The sequence below is a fragment of the Barbus barbus genome, assembly GCF_936440315.1.
Source record: "Barbus barbus genome assembly, chromosome: 21".
In the NCBI taxonomy this organism is placed as follows: Eukaryota; Metazoa; Chordata; class Actinopteri; order Cypriniformes; family Cyprinidae; genus Barbus; species Barbus barbus.
Window position 1 is genome coordinate 3,925,248 of NC_136749.1, and position 25,909 is coordinate 3,951,156.

The window sequence follows — 25,909 nt, forward strand, 5'->3', positions numbered from 1 at the left end:
CCAGTTCCATATGTATGGCTTTTTTGTTGTAGTAAACTTGATCGGTAGCCCACCTGGTACAGTGTTGCATTTACAAAGTGGAGCACTCCGGTATGATTCTGTTAAATACAAGTCATGACAAAAGAGCTCAATGACTCATAGAAGCAAGCTAAAATGGCATGGTTGCATTTTTATCTCACATTGCTTATGTAACATTACCATTTAGGTTTAAGGTAGGGCTCAGTGTAGGTAGTGCTTTCATTTTAAATGTGAGATATTAAATTTACGTAATGCCGTGATATGTGAAACAACCCACCCATACTGCTTCACATATTAATTTCAAAAATATAATTGGCAGTATATGCTGCAAAGTAATCAGTAGGTAATAGGCTAGTTTTCAGACCGCCACCTTATTGTACAGTAAAACAAGCACAGCTGTGGTGAAGGCAGCATTATAACTGCCATAATCCAGTGTACACAGTGACTGTTTAATCTAGGAAGTGTCAGCTGTATCACTCCAGTTGCTTATTCATTCTTGTGCAGTCCAACGTTGAAGCCAATTCCCAGCCACTTTCAATTATATTGAGAGACACCAGGGAAAATAGTGTTTGAAGGGGGAGGAACAATAACAGGTGCTCAAGGTTAAGAGAACAGCGCAAACACCAGCATGCCGTAGTGTGAAGCTGGAAAGTGTCACTGTAATGGAGCCAAGGCTCTGGAGGGGGAAATGCCTTTTTTGAGGTGTTTGAGGATATGGTGCATGTACAGTATGTTGGAACTAGTACACTTTCTACTGTATTTTCTGCTTGTAACTGTATGGTTTTCTGTTGGAAGATGACAAAAAAGACAAGTCACAACACACAACAATTGTGAAAAGAAGCATGTTATGCAGGGAGGCTGATATTTTTGTTAAAACTATTTCTGGATAAACATGCATTCATAGATTCTTATGAAATGGCATAACAGTATGCAGTTGTATACATTCTGGATAAAAATTAGCATGCAGCTCCAGTTTTGCAAGAGGAAAATTGTTTCTGGTTGATCAGCCAGCATTTAACATACACTTTTATTCAAAGCAATACACAGTACATTTATTACAGGTTCAGTCCCTCTGGAGTAACCTGAGGTTAAGTATCTTAATCAAGGGCACAAAGGTGGAATCTCCCCTTGTGCATCATCCTTTCACATATAAACCCGAATCTTTATCAACTATGCCACCATCCTACTTTAACATAAGATCAGTGGAAACATGTCTCTCTTCCTACACTTCTGCAAAATTAAAAACATGAAGGTTTGCATACAATTTACATTTGCATACAGTTCCAAAGTAAAATGGACACTAATGGCAACGCATTATATTCCTTTTACACAAATTATGATATATCATAACATAATACATTTAGACATTTGTTTCACATAACCAGCTTTATATGTATAGCTTTTCCTGTGAAGTAAACTTGCTAGGAAGCTCACCTGGTAAAGCACTGTACTTGTGATGCATGAAAAGAGAGAAAAAGCTTAAAGACTTAGAAGCATATAAGCATGCTATAATGATATTGTTTCTTCAGTAAATGTGTTTTTATCTTACATTTTTGTTTACACTATCGGTTGGGTTTAGGATAGGGTTTGCAAAAGGTGTAGAAGCAATGTAATATAATTTTGCTGAAATGTAGCCACAGGTATGTTTTTTTTTTTTTTTTTTTTAATGAGTCTGTGGTTCGATTGATCCCCCTTTAGTTTTACTTTTAAATTCTCCATGCATATATATTGTACTGACCACCAACCAGAGTGATTTCCAAAGAATACAAACACTTGCTACTTTTGATTAAAAACGAACAAAAAGATGCTTCTCTTTTTCAGAAATCAAGAGTGTCTACATTTGAGAAGATGTGGGCTTTCATGAGTAGCAGGCAGAGCACGTCGTTTGTCAAGTCCATTGAAGATGGGATTCAGAGAGTGTTAAAGTCAGACTACGCCCTACTAATGGAGTCAACGACCATTGAGTATGTGACACGCAGAAACTGCAATCTCACGCAAGTCGGCGGCATCATCGACAGCAAAGGTTACGGCGTCGGCACCCCAAAAGGTAAAACCACCTAACATTATGACACATATAGTTCTGACTCTGATTGGATGATACACACTATAATCGGTTGTAAAATGGTAATTTGTGCACACTTTTGACTGTACTTTCTACTTGTTATCTTACTCAATTAATTAGTTTGGTGGACGAATTACTGTGTATTTAGTTAAGTTATATTTAAAAACAAATGTGATCATGCATTGAGCATTGATGACAAGCTTTGGGGTGAATGCTGAAGAATACTGAATACTTTTCACATTATGTAAGTGAAGCTGTGGTCACAGCAGACTTTATGCTCTATTAACTTACATTCATATGCATGTGAATCAGAATTCAAGTTTAATGAACTCTGACCTGTGAATATGTATAGCACAGAGACATTTGACCAATAGCAGATGTTATATTGACCTCTTAGCTGAATTCATAAAACTTAAAGGCTGCATAGTTTGCAGTGTTGAGGGCTGTGAAGTCATTTTACATGCTTAAAGCCTTGTGTGACTGCAAATTTACACAGTAATTATTAAAAAACTGAGCGTGAAATGGAGTGGGTTACACCATGTGTGTTTGTGTGTGTATATAACGCTTTGTTGAAACATTACTTTCAGTTGTGGAGTCAGTGTCAGAATGTTAAGTCTATTTAGATTTTTTTTTTCTGCTAATGTTGTAAATGGAATTTCAGAGCCTATTATGCAAGTGAAATGTTTGTATCATTTGTGTGTGCGTGTGTGTGTGTGTGTGTGTGTGTGTGTGTGTGTGAGAAAGAGAGTATTATTCCACCTTTCAGATTTGTCAAGTTTATTAGTTAGTTGATAATTAGATGCCTTTCTTGAATTAAATCTTTAGAAGAAGAAGAAGAAAAAAAAAACTTGTTCTTAGTCTTCTTTGTATTCAAGGTTGCAATGAAGATTCTCATCTATTAATTAATTTCTTTCAGGCTCACCATACAGGGATAAAATCACAATTGCCATCCTCAGTATCCTGGAAGATGGCCGTCTTCACATGCTCAAAGAGAAGTGGTGGAGTGGCAGCAGCTGTCTGGAAGACGAGCGGTATGAAACGGGTCCCATGGGCATCCAGAATCTGGGCGGCATCTTCATTGTGTTGGCGTCTGGTCTGGTGCTGTCAGTGTTTGTGGCTATAGGAGAGTTCATCTACAAGCTGCGAAAAAATGCAGACCGTGAACAGGTGAGATTGATTGGAAATTGATTTTACAATATGATGCTTGACAACAAAGAAAAGCACAATTATTAGTTGCGTTTAGACTTTAAACCCAGCATCTGTAATGCTCTAGCAACTATGCAGAACTAAACATCAAACAATGTCCTACCAGAACACTACCACAGCATCCAAGCAACCACCCATAAGACCCAGAGTATGCCTAGCAAGGCCTTGTGCAGAGTCACAGATTTTAGACATCCTGAAATGAAGACGTTCGGCACACTGACTAAAGCTGAGTGTTCATTCACACCTGATAACATCACAGAATGGATCAGTTATTTGAGAAACGAGATGAATAACTGATCGAACATCAAAAAGCATAGCAAACAAATCACTTCCTTTTTATGTAGACACATTTCACAGATAAGATGCCAGCGCTGGTGGTTGATATTTAAACCACTTTGATCATGTATTTGAGTATAAAAGCACACTCAAAAATGGGAAATTTTTATCACACATTTCACCTCAAAATGAATTATATTCCCCACTGAACTAGAACACTGTGTTATTTTTCCACACATGTTGGAGGTTATATGATTGTTTATGGTCTCACTGATTTAGAAGCATAGCGTACATTTCTTTTTCTTGTCAAAAATGAAGAAAGACTGAATTATATAAAAGGTTACACAAAAATATCTGGTCAAAATAAATTGTAATATTTACATTGTATAAACAACGGACACAGAATAAACATAAAACTTGTATTGAACATTAACTTTACATAACTTTGTGTATCTTCTCTGTAATACTATTCAAAGCTTTGGGGTCATTTTTTTTTTTAATTACTTAAAAGTGTCTGTAATTATAATCATAATATTACAATATATTTATATTTCAAAGAAATGCTGTTGAGTAACTTTTTATTCATCAAAGTGTTCTAAATATATATCAGTTTCCACAAAAATATTAAGTAGCACTGTTTTCAACATTGACAACAATAAGTAATGTTTATTGAGCACTAAATCAGCATATTAGAATGATTTCTGAAGACTCATGTGACGCTGAAGGCTGGAGTAATGATCAAAGCAATAAATCACATTTTAAAAGCTATTTTAAATTGTAATAATATTTAAGAAATTTTACTGTATTTTTGATCAAATAAATACAGCCTCGGTGAGCATTAGAGATTTCTTTCAAAAGCAAGGCTAACAAAAAATATATTTATTATGCTGACACACACAGTTTCTTCTATCTTTCTCCCAAAATGGTTCTTTAAGCTAATGGACATGAACGTACTTACTTCCTCTTTTCTCTTTGCCCTCCCCCCAACCATGTCCCTTTTTTTCCATCAAGAGGTCTTTCTGCAGTGCGGTGATGGAAGAGATCAAACTGTCGTTCACATGCGAGAGACGGGTGAAACACAAGCTCCACCGCCAGCCGCCAGCCACGCTGAAGACGGACGCAGTGATCAACATGCACTCCTTCACCGACCGTCGCCTGCCAGGAAAGGACAACATGAGCTGCAACACCGCGATGACGCCCGTGTTTCCATGACTTGCCTGGGCGATGGCCACCTGAGGCACGTCCCCGGCGCCGTGCCGGAGAGCAGGGACTACGGCCCCGAGATGATTACGGCATTCACCATCAACCGCAGAGACATCCGACACCAAATGGCCAGTCAGAACGGTGGCAGTAGCAGCAAACCAGGTAGTGACCACATCCTCAAACCAATGTATCCCACCATGCCATTGCGAGAGGGAGGCCGATCGGTATCCTTCCTGTGAGAGCAAGCCACGCCTGCGAAACTATCCGCACCCGAGTCTGATGTTTACAAATGGCACTCAAAAGCGAAGCTCATGATCTGACTTGAAGGAGCCCCCCGATCAAACGAAAATATATGATTCTCATTGGAACAATGTGAAAATGTGGAAAAAGAGGCTTTTTTTGAGCATGGCAATAAATGAAACTACGAACAGACGTGAATGGAAGTAGTTTTCTTAGCGTATAATTTATAGCACATCAAGTTCATTTCGAAGAGTTCTGACGATTTATCTTTTGATTTCGTTTAAATGCTGCGGCGTTTTGGTGGGGACGCAACAAAAAAAAAGCGCCGTCTCTCTGAATGCGATGTACATTACAGGTAAGCGTCGGACCATAGGAGCAGTTCAGTTTAATACGCTGTACCGCAGCAGCCAGTGTGACCTGCTAGAATAGTAGAAAACCCAAAGGCAAAGTAGAGTGTAGCGGCATCCCACGCTCACGGAAATGCACAAACAAACAGGGTTGATTTAATTCGAGCCACCGAAACAAATTGAAAAACGAGTAACAATTCTGTACGGCAGTTTTGAGCAAGACTTGCAGCCATTTTGATTTATTTGTGCTTCATACATTGCCAGCAGATGTTTTTTACACAGCAAGATCTAATGGTAATGACAGATAAACACAACAGTTGCCAAAGATCTGTCGTCCAAATGGATTTAGACACTTGAAACGCAGCTTCCCCTACAGACAAGCGACCGAGTGACACGTTGCCTCCGCTGTGTTTGTTAAATGAGTTATTCCTGAGAATCACAGCCCTCATATCTCCGTGAAGAATGCTCACTTCACACGGTACATACAGAGGATTCGACACAAACACAGAGCTTGCCGTATGGAGAGCTAATACAAAGGAAACAAAACCGCTTTAAGACGTACATGAGTGAGAATGTCTCTCGCCGTGTATATGTTCGTCAAGTCAGTTGTGATTACAGTGGCTTTTTCCATCTGCATCTGTGTGAGACCTTTCAGTGTCAACTTGTTTGAAGTACAGAATTTGTAAGTGGCGTGGCCTTCGTCAGAACATTAAATGAGAAAACATCTGGATGTTTTTTTTTTTATTATTATTCCATCTTTCATTCTTGTCAGTTTTTTTTTTTTTTTTTCAAATCTTACATTACTAAAAACAAACTCAATAAATTTGCTTAAAGGAATACACTTTAACTGAAAATCACATAGTTCCAAAACCTGTATTTATTTATTTTTCTTCCCTGAAACACAAAATAAGATGTTGGGCAGGATGTTCAAGCTGCACTTTTCTGAAAGCTGAAGGTGATTTATACTGCCAAGCTCAAAAAAGGATAAAATGCACCTTAAAATTAGTCCAAGATAAGATCTCAAACCTTGGCTCTGAATAAAAGACTATCTTGAATAATGAACTTTACATTTTGGCATGTTTTTCACAGATAGCTCTCATGTAGTTGCAAATAATGTACAAGTATAGACTAATTTTAAGACTCGTTTACCCATTTAGGAACGATAACTATAACAATGGCTACATTAGGGTCCACACAAATGGAATGATAGCTTTGACAAAAACAGTAATGTTCTGTGTGCATGAAGTTTTGTCATCTGCTGATTTAAATGTTGAAGCTCTTTAGGGTGCTCTTTCACATGTGGTTTGATTGCTTAGTCCATACCAGAGTTTGAGTGATCTCCTCTCCCCATGCCCCACTGGACTATGATCACACGGTAGTTTTTGGTTCCAAACCACGTTTGCGTCATCAGAGTGGTAGCTGTTTACCCCTGTTGCTGGGTAACAACTACGCAGAAGAAGGCAAAAACGAATGGATGCTCGCTTGCTTCCTTTTTACCTCACCTTAGGAATTTGAAAATGCCCATTCATTTCCAAAGCGCCACATTTCCAAAGCACCACAACTGTAATGCAAAGGTTTCAGAAGAATGCTGGAGTCAATTTATATGAGCAGAAATTAGATATAAATTCTCTCAAAGGAAAGCGAGTGAGGAAACATAAATGCACAGTTCTTTCAGGACCACTATCATCATAGATGACTGACAATTAGCATACGGTTTGGATTGGCGGTATGGTTCTGTTCTGGGCAAGAACTCCCTGCACATCCATGCAGTCTAGCATGGATAAGAGCAGCAATAATTCCCAAGGGTAAACATAGCAGAAACAACATAAATGAATTGCAGATATCATAAAAAGTTTAATAATTCAATGTAACATTTTAGAAATTAGTCTGATTCAAAGGAGAATCAGAAGGCCGACTCCTGACTGAAGAGAGGAGGAGTTGGGGATGGAAGAGGCTAATTAGCAGCTGGTGATAATACTGAAGGATCCCTATAGGTAGACATGGATCAGCTGAGAGTCAGCTGATACTAGCGTGACCTGCCAGAACTAACACTACTTTTAACCAATCCATATGTCATTAATAGCGGCTCAATTCCGTGATGATTTTGATGAATTGTTTTCACATCAGAAGCAAACCATACCAGAGTTTGCATTAACCATATCACCCTTTTTAAGCAGACTTGGGTACAATTCATGGGTGCGCTTTTAGAACTTTCCTATTGTTACAGAGTTCGAACAATAATTAAAACTTTAGTTATAGTTATTATCTATGGTGTTGTGCCTATGGTGACTTTATTGTTATATGTAGAGTTTGGCAGAATGAATAATCTCCCACTTTTGTTTCACTGAAAAGACATTCTGGCTAAAAACTTATTTTGCGTTTCACAGAAGAAAGAAAATGTACCCCTTTGAAAAGACATGAGGGTCAGTAAACAATGACAATGAGTGGGTGAATCGGCCCAATAGAAAGTTTTATTTATTTTTTTCCGTAATATCATTCGTAAATCATCAGGTATCTTTGGGTGGTTCCATGTTCCATGTGGTTTATATGGTTCATATTTTAACGGCATAATTTAGGTGTGCTTCATTTCAAAGCATTTCTGCTGTTCTTTAATTAATTTTGCATGACTGTTCACCTCCTGTATCCAAACCTGACTTTAAGATTTCAGATGATCAGGATGCTAAGTGTAAGAGGGTAAATGTGGCATTCACATTTGCATATTTGATTCTTGATTCAATAAAGAGAGTGGCGGCTACAGTAAAATTGCAATACAAGCACGTTGAACATCAAAACTACAACACAGATATACTGAACTGGACCCTCTCATCTCTGAACGTGGCAATTTTTCAGATGAGCATTTAGTGACAGTTCTCATAGGTAGTTGAATCCATGTGTCGTCTACATGTGGGAAACTCTACTAAGCTACTAAACGTTCTCATGATGAGGTGTAGGTGCTAAGAGTCTTCACCTGCTGCCCGCCCCCCCGCGGCAGCTCGACCAATGACAGACCTCCGTGAGGTCAATCTAACGGACAGTGTCAAAAACAAAAGCAAAAACAAAAAACAACAAAAAAACATTTTTGTGTTTTTATGGTGAATTATGTATCGATCAGAATAACTTCATGTGACTCGATGTTTCTTTGGTGAAAGCTCATTGTATATGTGTTATTCAAATTCTGTGTAATTTTAACACTCTCTTGAAAAGTAGGGTATATATTAGATGAACAGAAAATTACTGTATTTTGCTAAATACCGATGATTTTTTTCCTGTATTTTTTTCCTCAGCTCTTGATAATTTGTGCAATGCTGTATCGAGTGTGGTACATGCATATTGTAATATAAGATCTACTCTTGAGAAACTACTAAAATGGATTTAAAGAATAATCATTTAAAGCCCCGGGCCCCAATTCCAGCACATTCAGTTCCATTAATAGAAGGAGTTGATAGGAAATCTGAGTGATGTGTGTGAGACCTCCAGATATTCTGCAACATAAAGTACTCATATCAGATGTATATAAATAAGACATATAACAGAATATTCAGAGAAGAATATGATGACCGGTTCCGTGTCATTTCTATCACTTTCCATGAACACTCATTATGTATATTTGGCTTATTTATTTTATGTTTATATTTATTTTGATTTTTTTCCCTTTATTTCTCCCACAGTGTTCAAAAGGCTCGATAGATTCTGTAGAAATTTCTACATTCTCAAATCTACGTATAATCACTTACTTAATTAAGAAATGTTATTCAGTGAATATATATCACAGTACGATTCTTGCTCACTAAATAGTTTCTTTGACAGGTTGTCGGAAAACAATTTTACAAAACAGACCCCTTAAACAACATAAAGAAAGTTATATCATTAAAGATAATAAATAAATCAATAAATACATGAAAAAGGAATAGTTCACCAAAAATGAAACTTCGTTACTGTTGTTCATGTGGTTTAAAACCTGTTTTCAGTGGAACAAAAATTGAATGTTTACACAGCTATTTCCATATAACATAACATAACGTAACGTAACGTAACGTAACGTAACATAAAACAAACAAAAAAAAACAATTGTGACAGTAATTCAAGTCTTCTGAAATCATATGATATCTTTGTGTGAGGAACAGACTGAAATTTAATTTGTTCAGCTTTCAAACCTCACTCTCCATTCTACATATTAATTTATCATAATTCATGAATAGATTTCAAAGTCAAATTTCATTCCGAGTTATCATACAAACTCTTGGAAAGACTTGGAATACTGAGCACAGGTTGTAGGAACTATATATATATATATATATATATATATATATATATATATATATATATATACTTTTTTTTTTTTTTTTTTTCAATCGTTAACCTAATACAATTGACATATAGTGCTAAGTCATTTGAGGCCTATTGTACTAAGGCAATTTTTGGGCTACCGAAATTGCTTTAAGCAAGAATTATTTTAATTTATTTATTATTTTTTTGTCTCAAGATGGACAAACTGCTCTGTTTTATTCTGGGTAAGAGACTGGAAACGGAAATTGGTGTAAATGTTTGCTGTGCGAAAAATGACACGTTTGATGCAATAAGCTATATCTTACTGTAAATTAAAGCCGTTTGAATGCATTGCATATGAGAAAATTTGATAATATGACATTTTTAATATAAATTATGTAATGAAAAGATTTACATTATTGTAAATAAATTATTTAGAATTAGTATTGAAATCTTTTAAAATGGCTAAAAGCGTACATGTTTTCTTTTAAGTTTGTTGTGAACGTATATCAATTACTAACTAAATAAATTCAGCTGATTCACTTTGACTTAGTCATATAGCATTTATATAGTCTTTCAGCTGCAGCTGAGGTACAGTATTACGTTCTGCTTTGTAAATATGTTAAAATCTTGACATTTTCAAAATGATCACTCAATCTTCTACACAAATATGAATTCCGCCAACTCTGAGAAGTGAACTGGCTCTCCGTGTTTCATGTGATTGGCTGTTTGGTAAACATGTCATACTTTCAGGTGCACATGCTTCAGAGTGAATCACAAAGTGTTCGGTTTGGTTTTCTGAAACTAGTAGTAGCAACAGGCCTCTGCATTACCTTTAATACATTTACCTTTTTTTTTTTTTTGACAAACTTGGTCATTGCCAGTTTTTCTCGTAATGGAAATGAGCGATGTGTGTATTTTCAAAACATTATAAAATCACATGAGGGTTATTAAATTATGACAGAATATTAATTTTTGTGTGAACTATTCCTTTACTTTCAATGAGGAGTTGTCACCTTGTGTGTAGCACTTTAAGGATGTTGGAAAAACATGGTGGTAGAACACAAAATTATTACTGAATCGGATTAAATCATATATTTACACTGTGCCCCATTCATTGTAATTAATGACTTAGTATCATTTGCAGCAACACAGAGTGAAAACCATATTTATTACACATGCCTTCATATCTAACTGATGAAAGACCATGACGTATTAGTTTCTATCTTCTATGAATTACATTACATTGAACATTTACTTTGGATATTGGTTCAATCAGTCCTATTTACGGAGCATAAACATCGATTTTATAAAAAGAATGAAGAAACAATGTGAACATTGCTGTTTTACAAAATTGTATGAAACAAAAATAAAATAAAATGAAATCAACTTTTACAAATCTTCTGTTTCGTTGATATTTTGCCTGTGGTGTTTATTCATAGTCGTCCATTTGATTTTCCCCTCTTTGTCTATTTTCTGCTTCGTCTACAGTGGAATAATTTAAGAAGGTCAGTCTGTGGTCTTTTATAGGGTGCGCTGAACACAGAGAAGAGTGTTTTGAAGAACTATGGCTTGTGCAGCGTGTTTTAATTTGCCTGTAGCAGGAGCACTCTTTGAAGTGAGCGTCCACCTGAGCTCAGCAGCTCTCAGATAAAGAGACTCATGCTAGGAGAGCATTTCACTCTCACTTCAAAGAACAACAGAGCAGCAGTGTGAATTGCTAAAGCCCACGCTTATATTGTGTTCGAGGAAAGACACAATGTTCTTGGAATGTTCTGAGGCATCAGTTGTGCAAAAGGAAGGTCTAATATTTATGACCACAAGGATATTTAAAAGGTATATTTCACGCATGTAAAAGGTTTATTTATTTATTCAAACCTGTATGACATTTTTCATCTTTTTTTTGAAACAGTGAAAAATATACTGGCTTTTTGTTTGTTTGTTTGCATGCTTTAATAATCCCTTTCACACATACAACATGTACTGGTAAATTACCGTTAAAGTCCCACTGAACAGCATGACATTTGTTAATACTGTGTGTTGATGTCATTTCGACTGAAACAGTAAGTTGGGGCAGAACATATCAAGTTGCTCATCCCTTTAATAATAATAATAAGTTATACTAAATGTGTGACATCTCTTCTCCTCATCACTACTGTTTGCAATGTTTGATCTCCTTTGCGCTTTAAAATGCAGTGTTCTGTAGAATTCAGATTGGACGCGTTTTGTGGTTCGTGCGTACTTCCACATATAATCCGCTTGTTAAACGCTGTGGAGGTTCACGTGACACTGACGTAAAACCGCTCATCCCAATTGAAAGCGTGTGAATATAGTACAATTTGTGCCATTCACCAAATATAACATGGTCATTTTGTGAAGAAGCAATCATTTTCAGCCACAGCTTTAGTGAGTTTCAGTGTCGCTTTAGATTCTCGAGAGCATTAGATTGATCAGGAAATCTGATGAGAAGCTGAAGTGCAGAATGATGCTCTCAGATTTGTTGATCCATATTGGCAGAAGTGAAAGACTTAGATTTGAATGCTTTTATCTTCTAAATGTAGATTTCAAAGATAAAATTGAATATGTTTAAATGTAAATTTGTTGTAACTGACTAGGATTACTGCGTGAAAGGGTCTGATTCCTTGGCATTTATTAATTTAGGAGATGCTACAAACAACTTAATAAGGAATACAAGTATATTTTTATATAATCAAATCAATGGTCATTGTTTAACTAAAAAGCATGATTGAAACAAACAGCCTGAAACAAGCTCTAAATCTTAACTATAACTTTAGTATAGCATTAGTAGCACATTCTGATAAATGATAAATAAATGTTCAAATAGCATTTTATTTTGAGTGAAAATAGTTGGTAGAACATTTTAGGAATAATCACAAGAAATCCGGACGTCAACATTTTAGAACAGTTAGAGCCCTGCACGGGCCAGAGATGCTCAAGTTCAAGTTCAAGTTCAAGTTGAGCTTTATTGTCATTCCGCTACATGTGGGGACATACAGTGGAACGAAATGTCGTGTCTCGCAGGACCACGGTGCTACATAACCCTGCACTGGCCAGAGACGCTCAGGCCCTAACCCTGCCCTGGCCAGAGACGCTCATCAGAATTACCGGCCCGAGTCCAACCTGAGCTCGTCTTTTTCCCCCCTTCTCCCAAATGAGCTTATACTACTGTTACAGCTATTAAAATAGTTCAGTTTTGTATGTAATGGCAAAATTATTGTTTAGTTTCGTTTTTCTATTAAGTTAATTTAGAAAAAAGTTTGGAGCATTTTCTGTTCGTTATAATTTTTTGTTTTTTTAAAGTAGACTAACGACCAAGGGGCCAGCAGCATACAGTAAGCTGATCATAGTCTATGTTTGATCAATTTAGACATCTCAAACCATCACAACTTGCCTACAAAAATAAAAAAAAAACTATAGATATTATGTCCCTTCTTAGATTGTTAAATGTCTGGGGATTAAGAATGGGAACATTAGACCAGATCGGCCCACTGTCGGCATTATAAACTGGGTGTGACTGAGAGTAACTACAACTGGAGACTAAGTCAAGTGAAACTTTTTTTATTGTTGAAGACTGTGACACTTATTTTCAAGAATATATATGTGAGAATAACAAAATATAAATATTTACAAAGGAGAAAATCAAATCTGTTCACAAAAAAAAAGACGAGACACACCGGCAATGTTTACAGTACTGGAGAACTGGGGAAGTTGAAGGGAACCCGGATCGTGCCAAAGGAAAAAACAAAACCAAAAGTAATCTTACTAACCCATTTGAATCTAATCCTAAACTAAAAAGGATAAATATATATAAAAAAACATCTTCCAAGACATCGTAACTCAACTGCACTGACTAACCAAATAAAAAAACACATAAGGCGGCACAGATCCCTCGCCTAGTGTGTCTATACAACAAAGTCAACCTAAATGTCCAACATGTATGTTACATGACATTACTTACCTATGCCTTCACTTCCTTCCAGTTCTAACACATTTCTGAAAATATATCTAAAGCTTTCAAATATAACGGATAAAGAGTTTCAGGACAACCCACATAGGTTATATATTTGGGCAACCAAATATATTTTAAAATATATTAACCAAATATATTTGATTATATGGCAACCAAAGCACATTATAAACTAAACCAAACCACAAAGAAAGAAACACAAAAACAACAAATATCACAGCTCAAGTTCACAAAGGCCGGCTGCTCTAATACACTGGCGTTCTCCTTATATAGTCAGCTGAACATCGTCAATCAGCGATCACAACTGAAGAACAGCCCCCTCACATCATCACAGCCAATCAGCTCACCCCCAATGATTGACAGGTAAGACGACCAATCAACACGTCACCTGCGAAAAAGAAAGTAAAAAGGAGAGAAGAAAAACTCAAAGAAAAGAACACACAAAAAAAAAAAGTTACTCAAACAACAACTCAACGTCACATATAAGCATATAACGTGTTTATACATTAAACCTAGATAAATGTGCTGCAAGTTCGATCACTTGCCTTTTTTTTCAGTGGATACGCCATCATTTTTGTTCATAAAGGTAAGAGTAATGCATCATTCGGAACAGTAAAGGGTCTACTTTTATTTCTGTGCACTCACAATATCAACAAAACATTGTGCTTTTATAAAATAAAGAACACAAACATGCTGTGCTTTCTGCCATCTTGTCTTGGACAGGAGCGCTTCACAAAAATTAACCGAAACTCACGGATATGACAAATATATCTATAGAAAGCATTACTTAATGAAATAAAACTAAATCAAAAACTCTTTCATTATAATCATAATCCATAAAGATGCAGTTCTCTCTAAAGGCGCGTCTGATATGGAGATGGCGGGTCAGGATAGATAGATAGATAGATAGATAGATAGATAGATAGATAGATAGATAGATAGATAGATAGATAGATAGATAGATAGATAGATAGATAGATAGATAGATAGATACTAAATGCATTTTACAAAAAGATCTCCTCGTGTTCCATGTTATAAAGCATCATACAGATTTGGAACAACATGAGGATGAGTAAATGATAACAATTTTTTTTGGTTAAAATACTATTTAATCTTCTTATAGCCAATGTTGTTTGCTTTTCTGCATGCATCAGTAATCCAGGCACGTGGTTGTTCTGTCTCACAAGAGCATTAATGAAGATTTACTCGTGTTAATTTACCTTCAAGTTGCCAGTAATAAAGTGGAGCAGCAGATAGACAGTTGGAGCGAATTTAACCTTGACAGTGACAAGGATTCAGACGTCTCTCCAAACATTTCAAGGAGCTCTGGGACAGGCAGTGCCGGGTCTGTGAGTGAATAATGAGCGGTGAGAATCTCCCTCATAATGACGAGATTTATGAACTCTTCACCATCAGTTAATCCCTCAGGGCAAGAAAAGTCTGCGAGAAAGGCAGAAAAAAAAAGAGAAATCATTTCTAATTACTATTGTAATTTGCATTTTTATTATTATTATTATTTCTAAATACCCCTAATATTTGTAATGTATTTGTTACAGAAGATTTTCTAGGAAGGCTATCATATTCAAGAAAGGCCAGCAATTTCTCCACATGACCTTAACTTGCGTGTGACCTTGGTCTGGTCCATGTCTCTGCAGAGCGCTGCTGCAGCTGAGCAGCCATGCATCACTGACCTGTTATGAGTTAAGCCACTGCTCTCTGCATCTCTGTGGAATCATGGGTGAAAGGTGCAGTTGCACTGAAGCGGAGCAGGAGGTTTGCTCTGATAGAGGTGTTCACCTTGGCGCAGGAGGTGACTGAACCAGAGATATTGTTCCCAGCAGGGCTGCAGATGCTATCCTCACTGCAAGCCTCCTCAGAGCCGGCGACAATAACTCTTTTGTACCTGATATAGTGTAGAGCAGCACTTTTTCTTAACATAAGATGTTTGTTAGTCTTAGTGTACGTGCCTTGACTTCAACGCCTTTCGAGTTTGAATACAGCTCGAGTAATTTCCGGATGCCTTTCCTGCTACTTCTGTCTAAAATTGTGTGTCAATTCTCTGGTGCCTTCAAAAAAAAAAAAATGTGGTAAAAAAATAAAGTGCAACCAGAAAGAGTTTTTTTTATTTTTTTTAGTAGAACACAAAAGAAGATATTTTGAATAAAATAACATAACTTTGTGTGTGTGAGTGTGCACTTGTTTATGCTACATTATGGGGACCTAATGTCCCTACAAAGATAGTAAAACCTGAAATTTAGTCTATGGAAAGTCCCCTCAAATCACAGAAACATACACACGCACATTCCATATTTCCACTTTCATGTGTCATTATGTTACAAGCCTCTTTGCAAACAGCATGCTTTTTTTTTCAACCTGATCTCGTGAAAGTGCGTACAAATAGTATGTTAAATTAAAATGAAAACTTGTGGTACTGATATGCAAAAATGAACTTTGGAGTGTATATGCTACGCGATAGGTTAGGGTTGTGGGGTAGATTTGTATCATATGCATGCGAAAACTGCATAATCTATGCACGCCAAACACGTTCGTATCATATATACACCAAAGTCCATTTATGCATATCAATACCACGTGTTTTCGTTTTTATTTGGCGTACTATTTATACTCATTTTCATGAGACCGGGCTCTTTATTTTGAAGAGAGCTTGATTTCTGAGGAATCCTACATTCTTTACCCATATTAATTTTACTACAATGAGTTAACAGTTGTTAGCTTACATTTTAAAGTTTTCTTATTCTACTCAATACCCAATCCATGCAAATAACTCATGAGGTCAGGTTATATGAGTGTAATTTCAGATGTGAGCTGTGGGTGAGATACAGTCAATCTTGAATGTTTTCATTGCAAAGCATGTGCTATTTGAGAACATTAATTTATTTAATTCATTTTGGAGACCATTAAGAACATTATTCATCATAGACAGCTGGGAATGATGTTAATTAGTTGTGGTATTTATACACCACAGAATGACTTGGACTATGAGATCATGAGCTTCTAGCATCTTTAAATCAGTGGAGGTCTGATGTGTGATGACTATCATTAACAACCATTTAAGTTTGGGTCAAACTGAAAAACATACATCACCTCTGAGGCGTTTTCTTGTGCTGAGAATTAATGCAGCTTTTTCTTTTCACTTCTTATCAGCAGTGTTTTTCAAACAGTTTTGCTTTATAAGAATGTGTGAACAAGTGAAACATTGCTTTACTGTAACTCAGGTTGTGGATTCGGTGGCAATGAGAGTATAACATCACACCCTTCTGTGCTTATTTAATTTATCAGATTCAGATTCAGACTGATTTACTAAGGTTAATGTCAGATGACAAGCCATGTGTTCCGTGTCTGTTTCCTACGGGACTGCCACAGGTTTCTGAAGAGGCTCTTCATCAAAGGCAAACTTCTAATATTTCCCTCCTTCTTTCCTGAGGAGAGAAAAAAACAAAACAAAACTGCTTGTATCTCTTTTCCAAGGTTGCCGAATGCCTACAGCTAGTCTTTTGATGTCCAAGAAACCGGTAAGACTAGCCATTTATTTTCAGTTTTGGAAAGGAACTTTATTGAGGTAATTTACAGTTATGGATTGTACTGGAACCTGAAGTCATTTAAAGTGAGAAGAACATTTTGTAATCCACTGTAATATAAACTTTAAAATGTATTTGGACACTTGGGCTTGTGTTGGGTCATTTAAGTCACACTTCAAAATGTGTAAATGCCAATTAAATAAATAAATAATCAAACCAAAAGACATTTACTATAAAGAAGTATAGCATATGCACAAAAAAAAAAACATTCGCTGGGTTTAAAATTTATTAAGCAAATAAGTACGACAAACACTACATACACTACGACAAAACAGCTTCGACAAAACAGCACAAACCCACATAGAAAACAGTTAAAATAGCATGGTTGCATCAACAAATGCATTTTACAGCACTTTTGCATTTGTTAACAAGGTTGGGTGTGGGAGTTTGTTATTTTCCAGCACGATAGAGCATTAGCGACACTCCCTGGACATTTGAATTCTGACCCCCTGCAATACATACCTGAAGCAACGTAATAAAAACTCAGCAATATGTCACAATGTAACAATGTAATTGTTAATAAAATATCTGTAACAATGTAATAAAAACAAACTACACCTGTGTCCACTGCATGAATACTCCAGCCATGGACCTGAGGGACTTGTCTACTACTTTCAACCTACCCTACCAAAATCAATAAATGATAATCCAAAAAGGGGTCATTCAAACACACACACTCAATTCCAAGGGTTGTTATATAATCAGTACTTTTTTAGAATGAGTGCGGGTCCTTCAGCATGACTGCTGTTGGTTTGCTTATGTCCGTGGATCTTTGTTTTGGTACTAGTGTAAGTGCTTCAGTCTTGAACAGCTCTGTAGTGTGCACGGTAATGGCAGCCATGACAATGAAAGAGATTTCACCTCATACATGAGCCTGCATTATTGATCAGTGCTTTCAATTTGTAAAATCAGATCTGCTGGTTATCGTTGGATGTTGTTTTTGAATGCTGGTCTGAGATGCTGGTTTTCCCACTAGGCTTCTTAAATAGCCTAAGAGCCAAAAAGCCAAAAATAAAAATTCAGTGTAATTTTGTTCCAAACCCATGAGACTTTCTTGAATTATGATATTTATATGAAACCGAAGAGATTTATTTTGCTTTACTTCCATTGCAAGTCTATACCACCAAAGTTCAAGAGGACACTGTGAACATAATCCATATGAATCAAGCTGTTCACGCCAAGTCAAGAGAAATGGTCACTTTATATGATGAGAAGATGTAATATAGGTTTTTATTCACATATTAAGAGCACATTAAATATGAAACAAGGCCAGTTCCAGCCAAGTACCGGCCTACATTTCTGCTTTTTGAATGTCCTGTTCTGTGATACATCTGTTTTTAAGATATAAAATGGGTTGTGGAAACCAGTTTGTGCAATGTCCTAGGTCAGGGGTGTCCTAATCCTGCTCATGAAGGGCCATTGCAATGTTGTGCAGAATTAGCCCTAACATACCTGGAAGATTCTAGCAATTTGGAAGATCTTATTTAGCTGGTTCATGTGTGTTTATTTAGGGCTGGAGCTAAATTTTGCGTTAGGAGTGGACACTCACCAGACCAGAGCATCACCAATAACTGTATCTCTTCCAAAAAGAGGGATGTCACAGTCCTTGCTACTTTTCAGAAAGACTTGCAGTGTACTGGGTGACTTTATGAGGTGTGAAGGCCAATTTTAGCTGTACAATGACACAGCTCTTGTCTGCTGACTCAAGTTTTCAGTCACTTCCTACAAGCTCCTTGAATATCAAAAAAGTCACACTTACGAACCGGAAAGAGTGCGACACATTGCCTAGCATCCTGAAATAGGAAATACAACAAGGCAAACGTTTTGTCGTGTGAAGTTCTCATAAATATTCTATAAGGAACTGACAGTTGGATGGTGCTGGCAGCGATGGCTGCTATCTCACGGAGACTGTAGTAGTTCAGATCAATTAATTCTGCCTTCAAACTGCTGTTTGGCAGCGATGTTCTCTGCCTGTGCATGTTGCTAGATATGCCATAATAACATGTCACTTCAATGTCCCAAAAAAAGTAAAAGTTAATTTTAAAAAGTACTAAAATCAAATTCAAGGTGGTTTCTTTTTGTCAGAGCAATTTCCTGGCAGTCTTCCAATAACAGTTTATTACATACTACACTATAGGTCAAAATGTATGAGATTTTTACATTCCTCTAGTTATTCATTTTCATATGTAACCAATTTTCCTCACGAAAAAGCTTTGGTTTTATCCTCCTTGCATTTCTGAGAGATCCCTAGCATTATACTGTTGTTCAAGATGATCACAATATGTCAGACTGTAAAGCTCTGTTAAAAAAAAATAAAAAAAGTAAGCTGTCTTGCAGTCTGCTGTCATAAGGAGCCGTGTTCTAAGGCATCAACCAGTCCTAAACTGAACCTCATTAGTGAGTAATTTGAAACATTTTTGAAAGACAGGGAATCCATGCACCACACAGATCGTCTTGCATGCGTCTTGTGAGAACTCCATTCACAGCTGATTCCAAAAGAGTTTGACATTGTTGACATTGACAACTCAATACTACTAAAATAAACATAAAAATGCATATAACATAAAATATTGGTAAAATATTTTGCAGTTAATTTACATTAAACATTTCCTGACTCATCTAGAAACCTCAGTGGATTAAGTAAATGAATAAAAGTTAGCTTGTTGTAATAAAGGTGTAATATCTGTGTAATAAATATGCAATAAAGCTTGAATGCAATTGATATTTATTGTGTCTTTAGGATACAATCGGTGCTGCCTTTCAAACTGTCAAAATGATGAATGAATGATGCATTTATATAGCGCTTTATTGTGTATTGCTGTACACCCAAAGCGCTTTACAATCATGTGGGGGGGTCTCTCCTCAACCACCACCAGTGTGCAGCATCCACTTGGATGATGCGACGGCAGCCACAGTACAACGGCGCCAGTGCGCTCACCACACACCAGCTACAGGTGGAGAGGAGAGAGAGTCATAGAGCCAATCAAGTGTATAGGGATTATTAGGAGGCCATGATAGACAAGGGCCAGTAGAGGGAATTTGGCCAGGACACCGGGGTTACACCCCTATGATGTGTTTACAAAGCAGTATAATTTTGTTGCCTTGAACACACATTCTCAGAACTCCTATGATGTCTTAAAATGGTGTCTAGAAAGCTCACTAAAGATTAAAAATCTGCAGTCTCACAAGACATTCATATTTATCATTGTCAAAGACAAAAAAAAAAATGTTGTGGTGTCATGCAGAAGCCAGCAGGCTTGTTCCCCGCAAGAAGTGAGACATGAGCTGTTATCCATGTGCCCTTTAATTTGAGAAAGACACTTAACCCCATTTTACTCCAGGGGGATTGACCCTATAAAAAGTGTGCTGGAAGTCACATTGGATAAAAGCATCCATTAAATGACTGCTTGCAAAATTGGATTGTTTATCCAGTTTTATCAGGCTCAACATTCACAGACAAGTAAAAATACGCAGTTATACTGTTAAAACTGCTGTCTTGATTATAGCACTGGTTGCGATTTGGGTAATATAGACATCAACTCATATTATGAATGTGTCAGTGACATTCAAATTTCAGTGTTTTATGTCAAGGCCTATAAATGTCCAATGAAAAGTGCACTGCTGTCATTATCACAGCCGAGCTGTTTTACTGTTGCCAATTAAAATGCAATGATCAACCCATATACCTTGTCTTCTGTAAGAAATAGCTAGCTGTATAATTTATACTCTCCATATGGCAGCCTAACGTTGGAATCCATCAAAAAACAGATGACACCATAAACACGATAGACACCACATTTATTTGAGTTCATTATATATGCACAACTATAAGGCTTACATTACAGTGAGACAATGAAATCTAACATGTTTGTAACTATTTTTTTTTTTTTTTTCCATATCTTCATTTGTTCCTTTATTTATTTATTTTTTGTTAGAAAGCAGTACTGTGACCTTGTTTTTCACAAGATTTCGTTCTTTCTTTCTTTCTGTAATTATATTCAAACAGAACAGTTATTATAAATTGTATGAATATTTTAAAATATTACTGTTTTAATGTATATTTCATCAAATAAATCAAAACATTTATAACATTAACATTTACCAGGGGTCTCATTTATAAAGCGTACGTACGCTCAGATTTTTAAAGACAGTCTTTGACGTGGAAAAGTGCTTCGCGTCACATTAGGGTCTGAGCAGACGTACGCACTTTTTATTGTCGGAGTATTGCAGGTTTTTGAAAATGTATGCTGTTCTCGCAGCTCGCGGTTCTAAATTGTGATGATTGGTGATATTCTATATGTTAATGACATTAATTTGAAGTCATTTACAAGGCAGAGAGTTGAAACCATTCAATTGCGCGCAAGTTTAAGATCATTTGCGATTCATAGATTTCAAATCTGAAATTGAGACGTAGGCGCGATTTCTGTTCGTATGTTCATTCTATGAATCACATGTACGCATAGCTGAGAAATGATCGTAAGATCCAATTTAGGATGGTTTCTGCGCAACATTTTATAAATGAGCATATCCATGAACATAAGAAATTACTGTAGATGGGATCCTTTTTGATTTCATGTTTTGTTTAAATTCTGTGCTGTTGAAATTTAAGGCAAATATGGAGATATACTTATACAGTATTTATTTTTTTAATTTTTTCTGTGATACAAGTGAAAATATCACGTGCAGTTCACATCCTCAGTTAAAATGTATCTGTGTCAGGAACTCCTCAAACAAGATAATTTATTTAGCAGATAATTGTCAGCATGAGCCTTAGACTGCAATGTGAAAATGTCAGATGAGAGGCAGGGAAAGGTAATTAAACACAGACACTGAGAAGCCTCCGTTTTGGGACTGTGCTGACCCTCGGTAACTCCTCCTCCTTTCCCTGTAGATTCATTTTGCAGCTAAAATTCTAGCTCACAAGAGAGGTGGTTGACTGGGCTGGGGTGACGGTTAGTGCTGTCGCATATGGGCAAGTTTTGCTATTGCACAGCGTGTGCTGCAGGCAGAATTCTAATGCGGTCATCAATAACCCCAAACAGCTGCTCAGAAAGAAACACTCATGTGAGCGAATGCCATGATGGAGCGCTTCCTGAGAGAAAAAAAAGGGGCTAAATTGATAAATTCAATATTTATTCATTGCCAGTTCTTTTAGATTAGTTTAAACCGCCTACGTTAGAGTTATTCTGTGTCAGACAATTAATTTTGACTGGCCTGCAGAGGTTAATGTTTGCCTTATATGAATGACTTAAAATGCATTGTGCAGACTCAGTGATCTTTTCTGTTTCTGCCTAATCTAATGCTTTGTATTTTCTTTTCTGAACAACTAAGATGATGCACATAAAAATGAATCCATTGGCAGTGTTATGCATCTTGCAACCCAGACTCATTGGAAAAATGTGCCAGTTGCAACATTTCTGCAAAATGAACATGAAGTGAAACATCCAGTGAGTGTCTGAACATGAATGCGAAAACGTTTTATGTTGGTTATTTGCAGCAATTCAGAAATGAAAAGTCCAGCAAGTGGCTCTAAACTAAACTCTCTATTTATGAAATATAATGCCTTTATTGAAGCTACCAATGCTACATGTATACCGGATGGGCTACTAAACAAAACAAGTTTACAAAATCAAAAAAGCCATACATATGGATCAGGTTATTTGAAATGTAAAATGTAGCATTTTATTCATGATTTGTGTTTAAAAATAAATAAATAAAATAATAATAATAATAATAATAATAATAATAATAGAAGTTGGTGTTACATTGTCAATATAATGCATTTCAGCTGTAAACTGCAGCACATTTTAGGTATGTTTTTTTTTTTTAGTTTAGTTTTATAGTTTGAGTTTTTCAAAAATGTAGGTATAGTGGGACATTTTTCAATTGAGCTTATGTTGGCTTCTTGAGCTGTCAGTATAAAACACACACGCACACACATAAATCACAAGTCATGTGATCTTGTCCTACTAGTTCAAAGGCAGCCAAAAGTTGAGAAAGTTTAGCATGAGCATTCTCGTCTATTGACAAGTAAGAACTTCAGACTGATGGTTCAGTTGTGCTTTCTGAAGTCTAGTTGTGCTTGATTTCAAACTGACCTGGCTTTTCCCACATCATCTATTCTAAACTCATCTGATGCATTTCTATCACTCAAACACTCCAGTAGCTACCGTTACAGTGCTGTAGTCATCCATGTATGTGGGTGTTTGATGCATCTTGAAAGAGTTTTGATAGTTTACCTGCTATTTCAGTTTTTATCAGCCGTGGCCATATGGTGTTCCTCTATGGGCACAGTCTGGCTCGTCGATAAAAGGGTTTCCTTTCCTTTAGATGTATGACTTTTCACCTATAACTCAAGAGTTGTCTTTACCCTGTTGTTGTTCTTCTTCTTCTGCAACTCTCCATCTTCTGTGTAGCATGTACTTCTTGCTGTCTTGTTATTTTTAGCGATTAAATTGACAATTTGGCTATGGATGAACTCCAATGAAAAAAAACTTCTTCCCAATGGGAAAAAAATAAAATAAAATATATATATATATATATATATAAATAATAATAATAATAGTAATTAAAATTAAAAATGCTAAATGAAATGTACTGGACTGTAGCATACAATAAATGGAATAGATGGATTAACAAACGTATTTGTTTTGAAGGTCCCAGAACACCAATCAGGGTCATTCTGGCCCACTATAACCCCTGCTTGACTTTCTTTCTCTCAGGCTCTCTCACTCTCACTCTCTCTCTCTCTCTCTATCATCGTTCTTTCATCCATCACTCTTCAAGTCCATGTCCAGTTTCTAGTTGGAAATGGCGGGCTATGAGACACAGGTGCAGTTGCTCTTGCCAGGTCCCAACGGACGCTTTACTTGTGAATGAGCCGAGAAATAACCCCAGAGTGCTTGTCATTACCCGTTTATGTCCCCGCCAACTTCTCTCACTCTTTCCATTCGTCATTTGACTGGAACACCTTAAGAACTGTCTATTGTTCATTGTCTGTTGTCACTGTCCATCTTTTGATAAGGGTCAGTGTGATCTAGAGACATATAGTATTATATCTACTTATAAGAGCTAATCATTGCCTGACTGTGGCTTTGGATGAATTCTCGTGCCAAATAGCTTCCCTCCACACAGGGCTCGGGACATTGTGTCCTGGTCCTGTTGTGAGAGTGACCCTCTGCCTGAGAACCATCTGTGGCACTCCCAACTTGGACAGATGTTCCTTGGACTCATTATTCAAAGCTGTACAGCAGATGGAAGAAATTCATAAAACAGAAATGCATAAGTTTTTCATATTTTTTTTAAATTTGTTTTCTAATTTGAGTGGTACGGGTAGGTTTTCGCGGGACATTCAAGCATGGAACTGTGTCATTACATCAAGTCTGTAAACATAAAGAAGTTGTCCCGACTACTTGGCTATCGCACGTGAGGATCCTGCAGATCGTTTAGCCTTTTCTCACAGCAGCTGGAATAATTAAATGTATCATTTTGATGGCTGATTGCATTCCAGAGAGGATTATGTGTTTATGAAACACATGTGAATGAAATTAAGTTATATTCCAGTTTTAAATGTGCTTCTGATTACAGACAGCCTGAGATTACACAAGATTTATATTTTAAAGAAAACCAGTTCGAAGGGAGCATAGTTTGCTTTTTGGGTTAGAAGAATTTCTTAATATGAAATTCGAATGGCGTGACAATTAGATTAGATTGTACAGAAATCGAAATCTACACGTTAATACATACTATACTCATAGTCATGCAATGCTGATGTTGTTAACATTAATCATTTGAGAATAAAGTATAATGATAATAATAATTTGCCATGGTTTGATGTGATATGAGCTAACCGATTGTAAGATTTAATCACCATTGGTAGCACGATTTATTGTAATGCTTTTTTCCACAGTTGGTCAGAACAATCGTGGCAGACTTACTTGTTCAGATGGTAATATATGGTGAAAATTCTTATTTGGGTCATATATTCCAAGACAAAGGTTAGAATCTGTGATTGTGAAGTACAGTAAACATCCACACTGGTGCGGTGACTGACCGCCACACATACTCATAACATTAGATGGAGCCGTGCCAGAGCCCAACCCCACGCACCGAAGATAATTCCACAAGTAACTGCAATTTCAGGTTTTCAAACAGAGCTGATGACAAAGAGGGAAAACTTACAGACTGCAGCTTTAAGAAAGAAAACGTCATAAGGGCCATGGTAAAATTGGACGTTAGAAAGCTGGGAGAAATGGAGTGGGTCAGACGCACTTTTTGACCACTTCATAAATTTAGTTTGAAGAATACTTTTTTTGGTACAAATTTAGTTTTGTATAATTTGTATTAAAATGTTTATTGAATATATATATATATATATATATATATATATATATATATATATATATATATATATATATATATATTTATATATATATATGTGTGTATATATATATATATATATATATATATATATATATATATATATATATATATATATATATATATATATAAATTAATACATTTTGATGTTTGCATTACATCACCAGCTCCATATATATATAGATTTGTTGACATAGTAAGCTTGCTTGGTAGCCCACCTGGTACAAGTGTTACATTTGTGACAAGAAGTGCTCAAGTGCAAGTCTTGTGAAACACAAGTGATAATAAAATTACTAAAAGAATAAAATAGATTCACGTTCATCCT

At 36.3% G+C, this 25,909-nt stretch overlaps 1 protein-coding gene across 1 annotated transcript in view; it reads left to right on the forward strand.

Moving 5' to 3' along the window:
* Positions 1 to 5,004, forward strand: part of LOC306887162 (glutamate receptor ionotropic, kainate 3-like) — a gene marked incomplete at both ends in the record, with an annotated part of 125,986 nt that extends 120,982 nt beyond the window's left edge. The window contains 3 exons of the mRNA XM_079444707.1: positions 1,840 to 2,065; positions 2,997 to 3,247; positions 4,576 to 5,004. Of these exons, the coding sequence (XP_079300833.1) occupies positions 1,840 to 2,065; positions 2,997 to 3,247; positions 4,576 to 5,004 (906 nt within the window). The remainder of the gene's footprint in view (positions 1 to 1,839; positions 2,066 to 2,996; positions 3,248 to 4,575) is intronic.
* Positions 5,005 to 25,909: the final 20,905 nt, after the last annotated feature.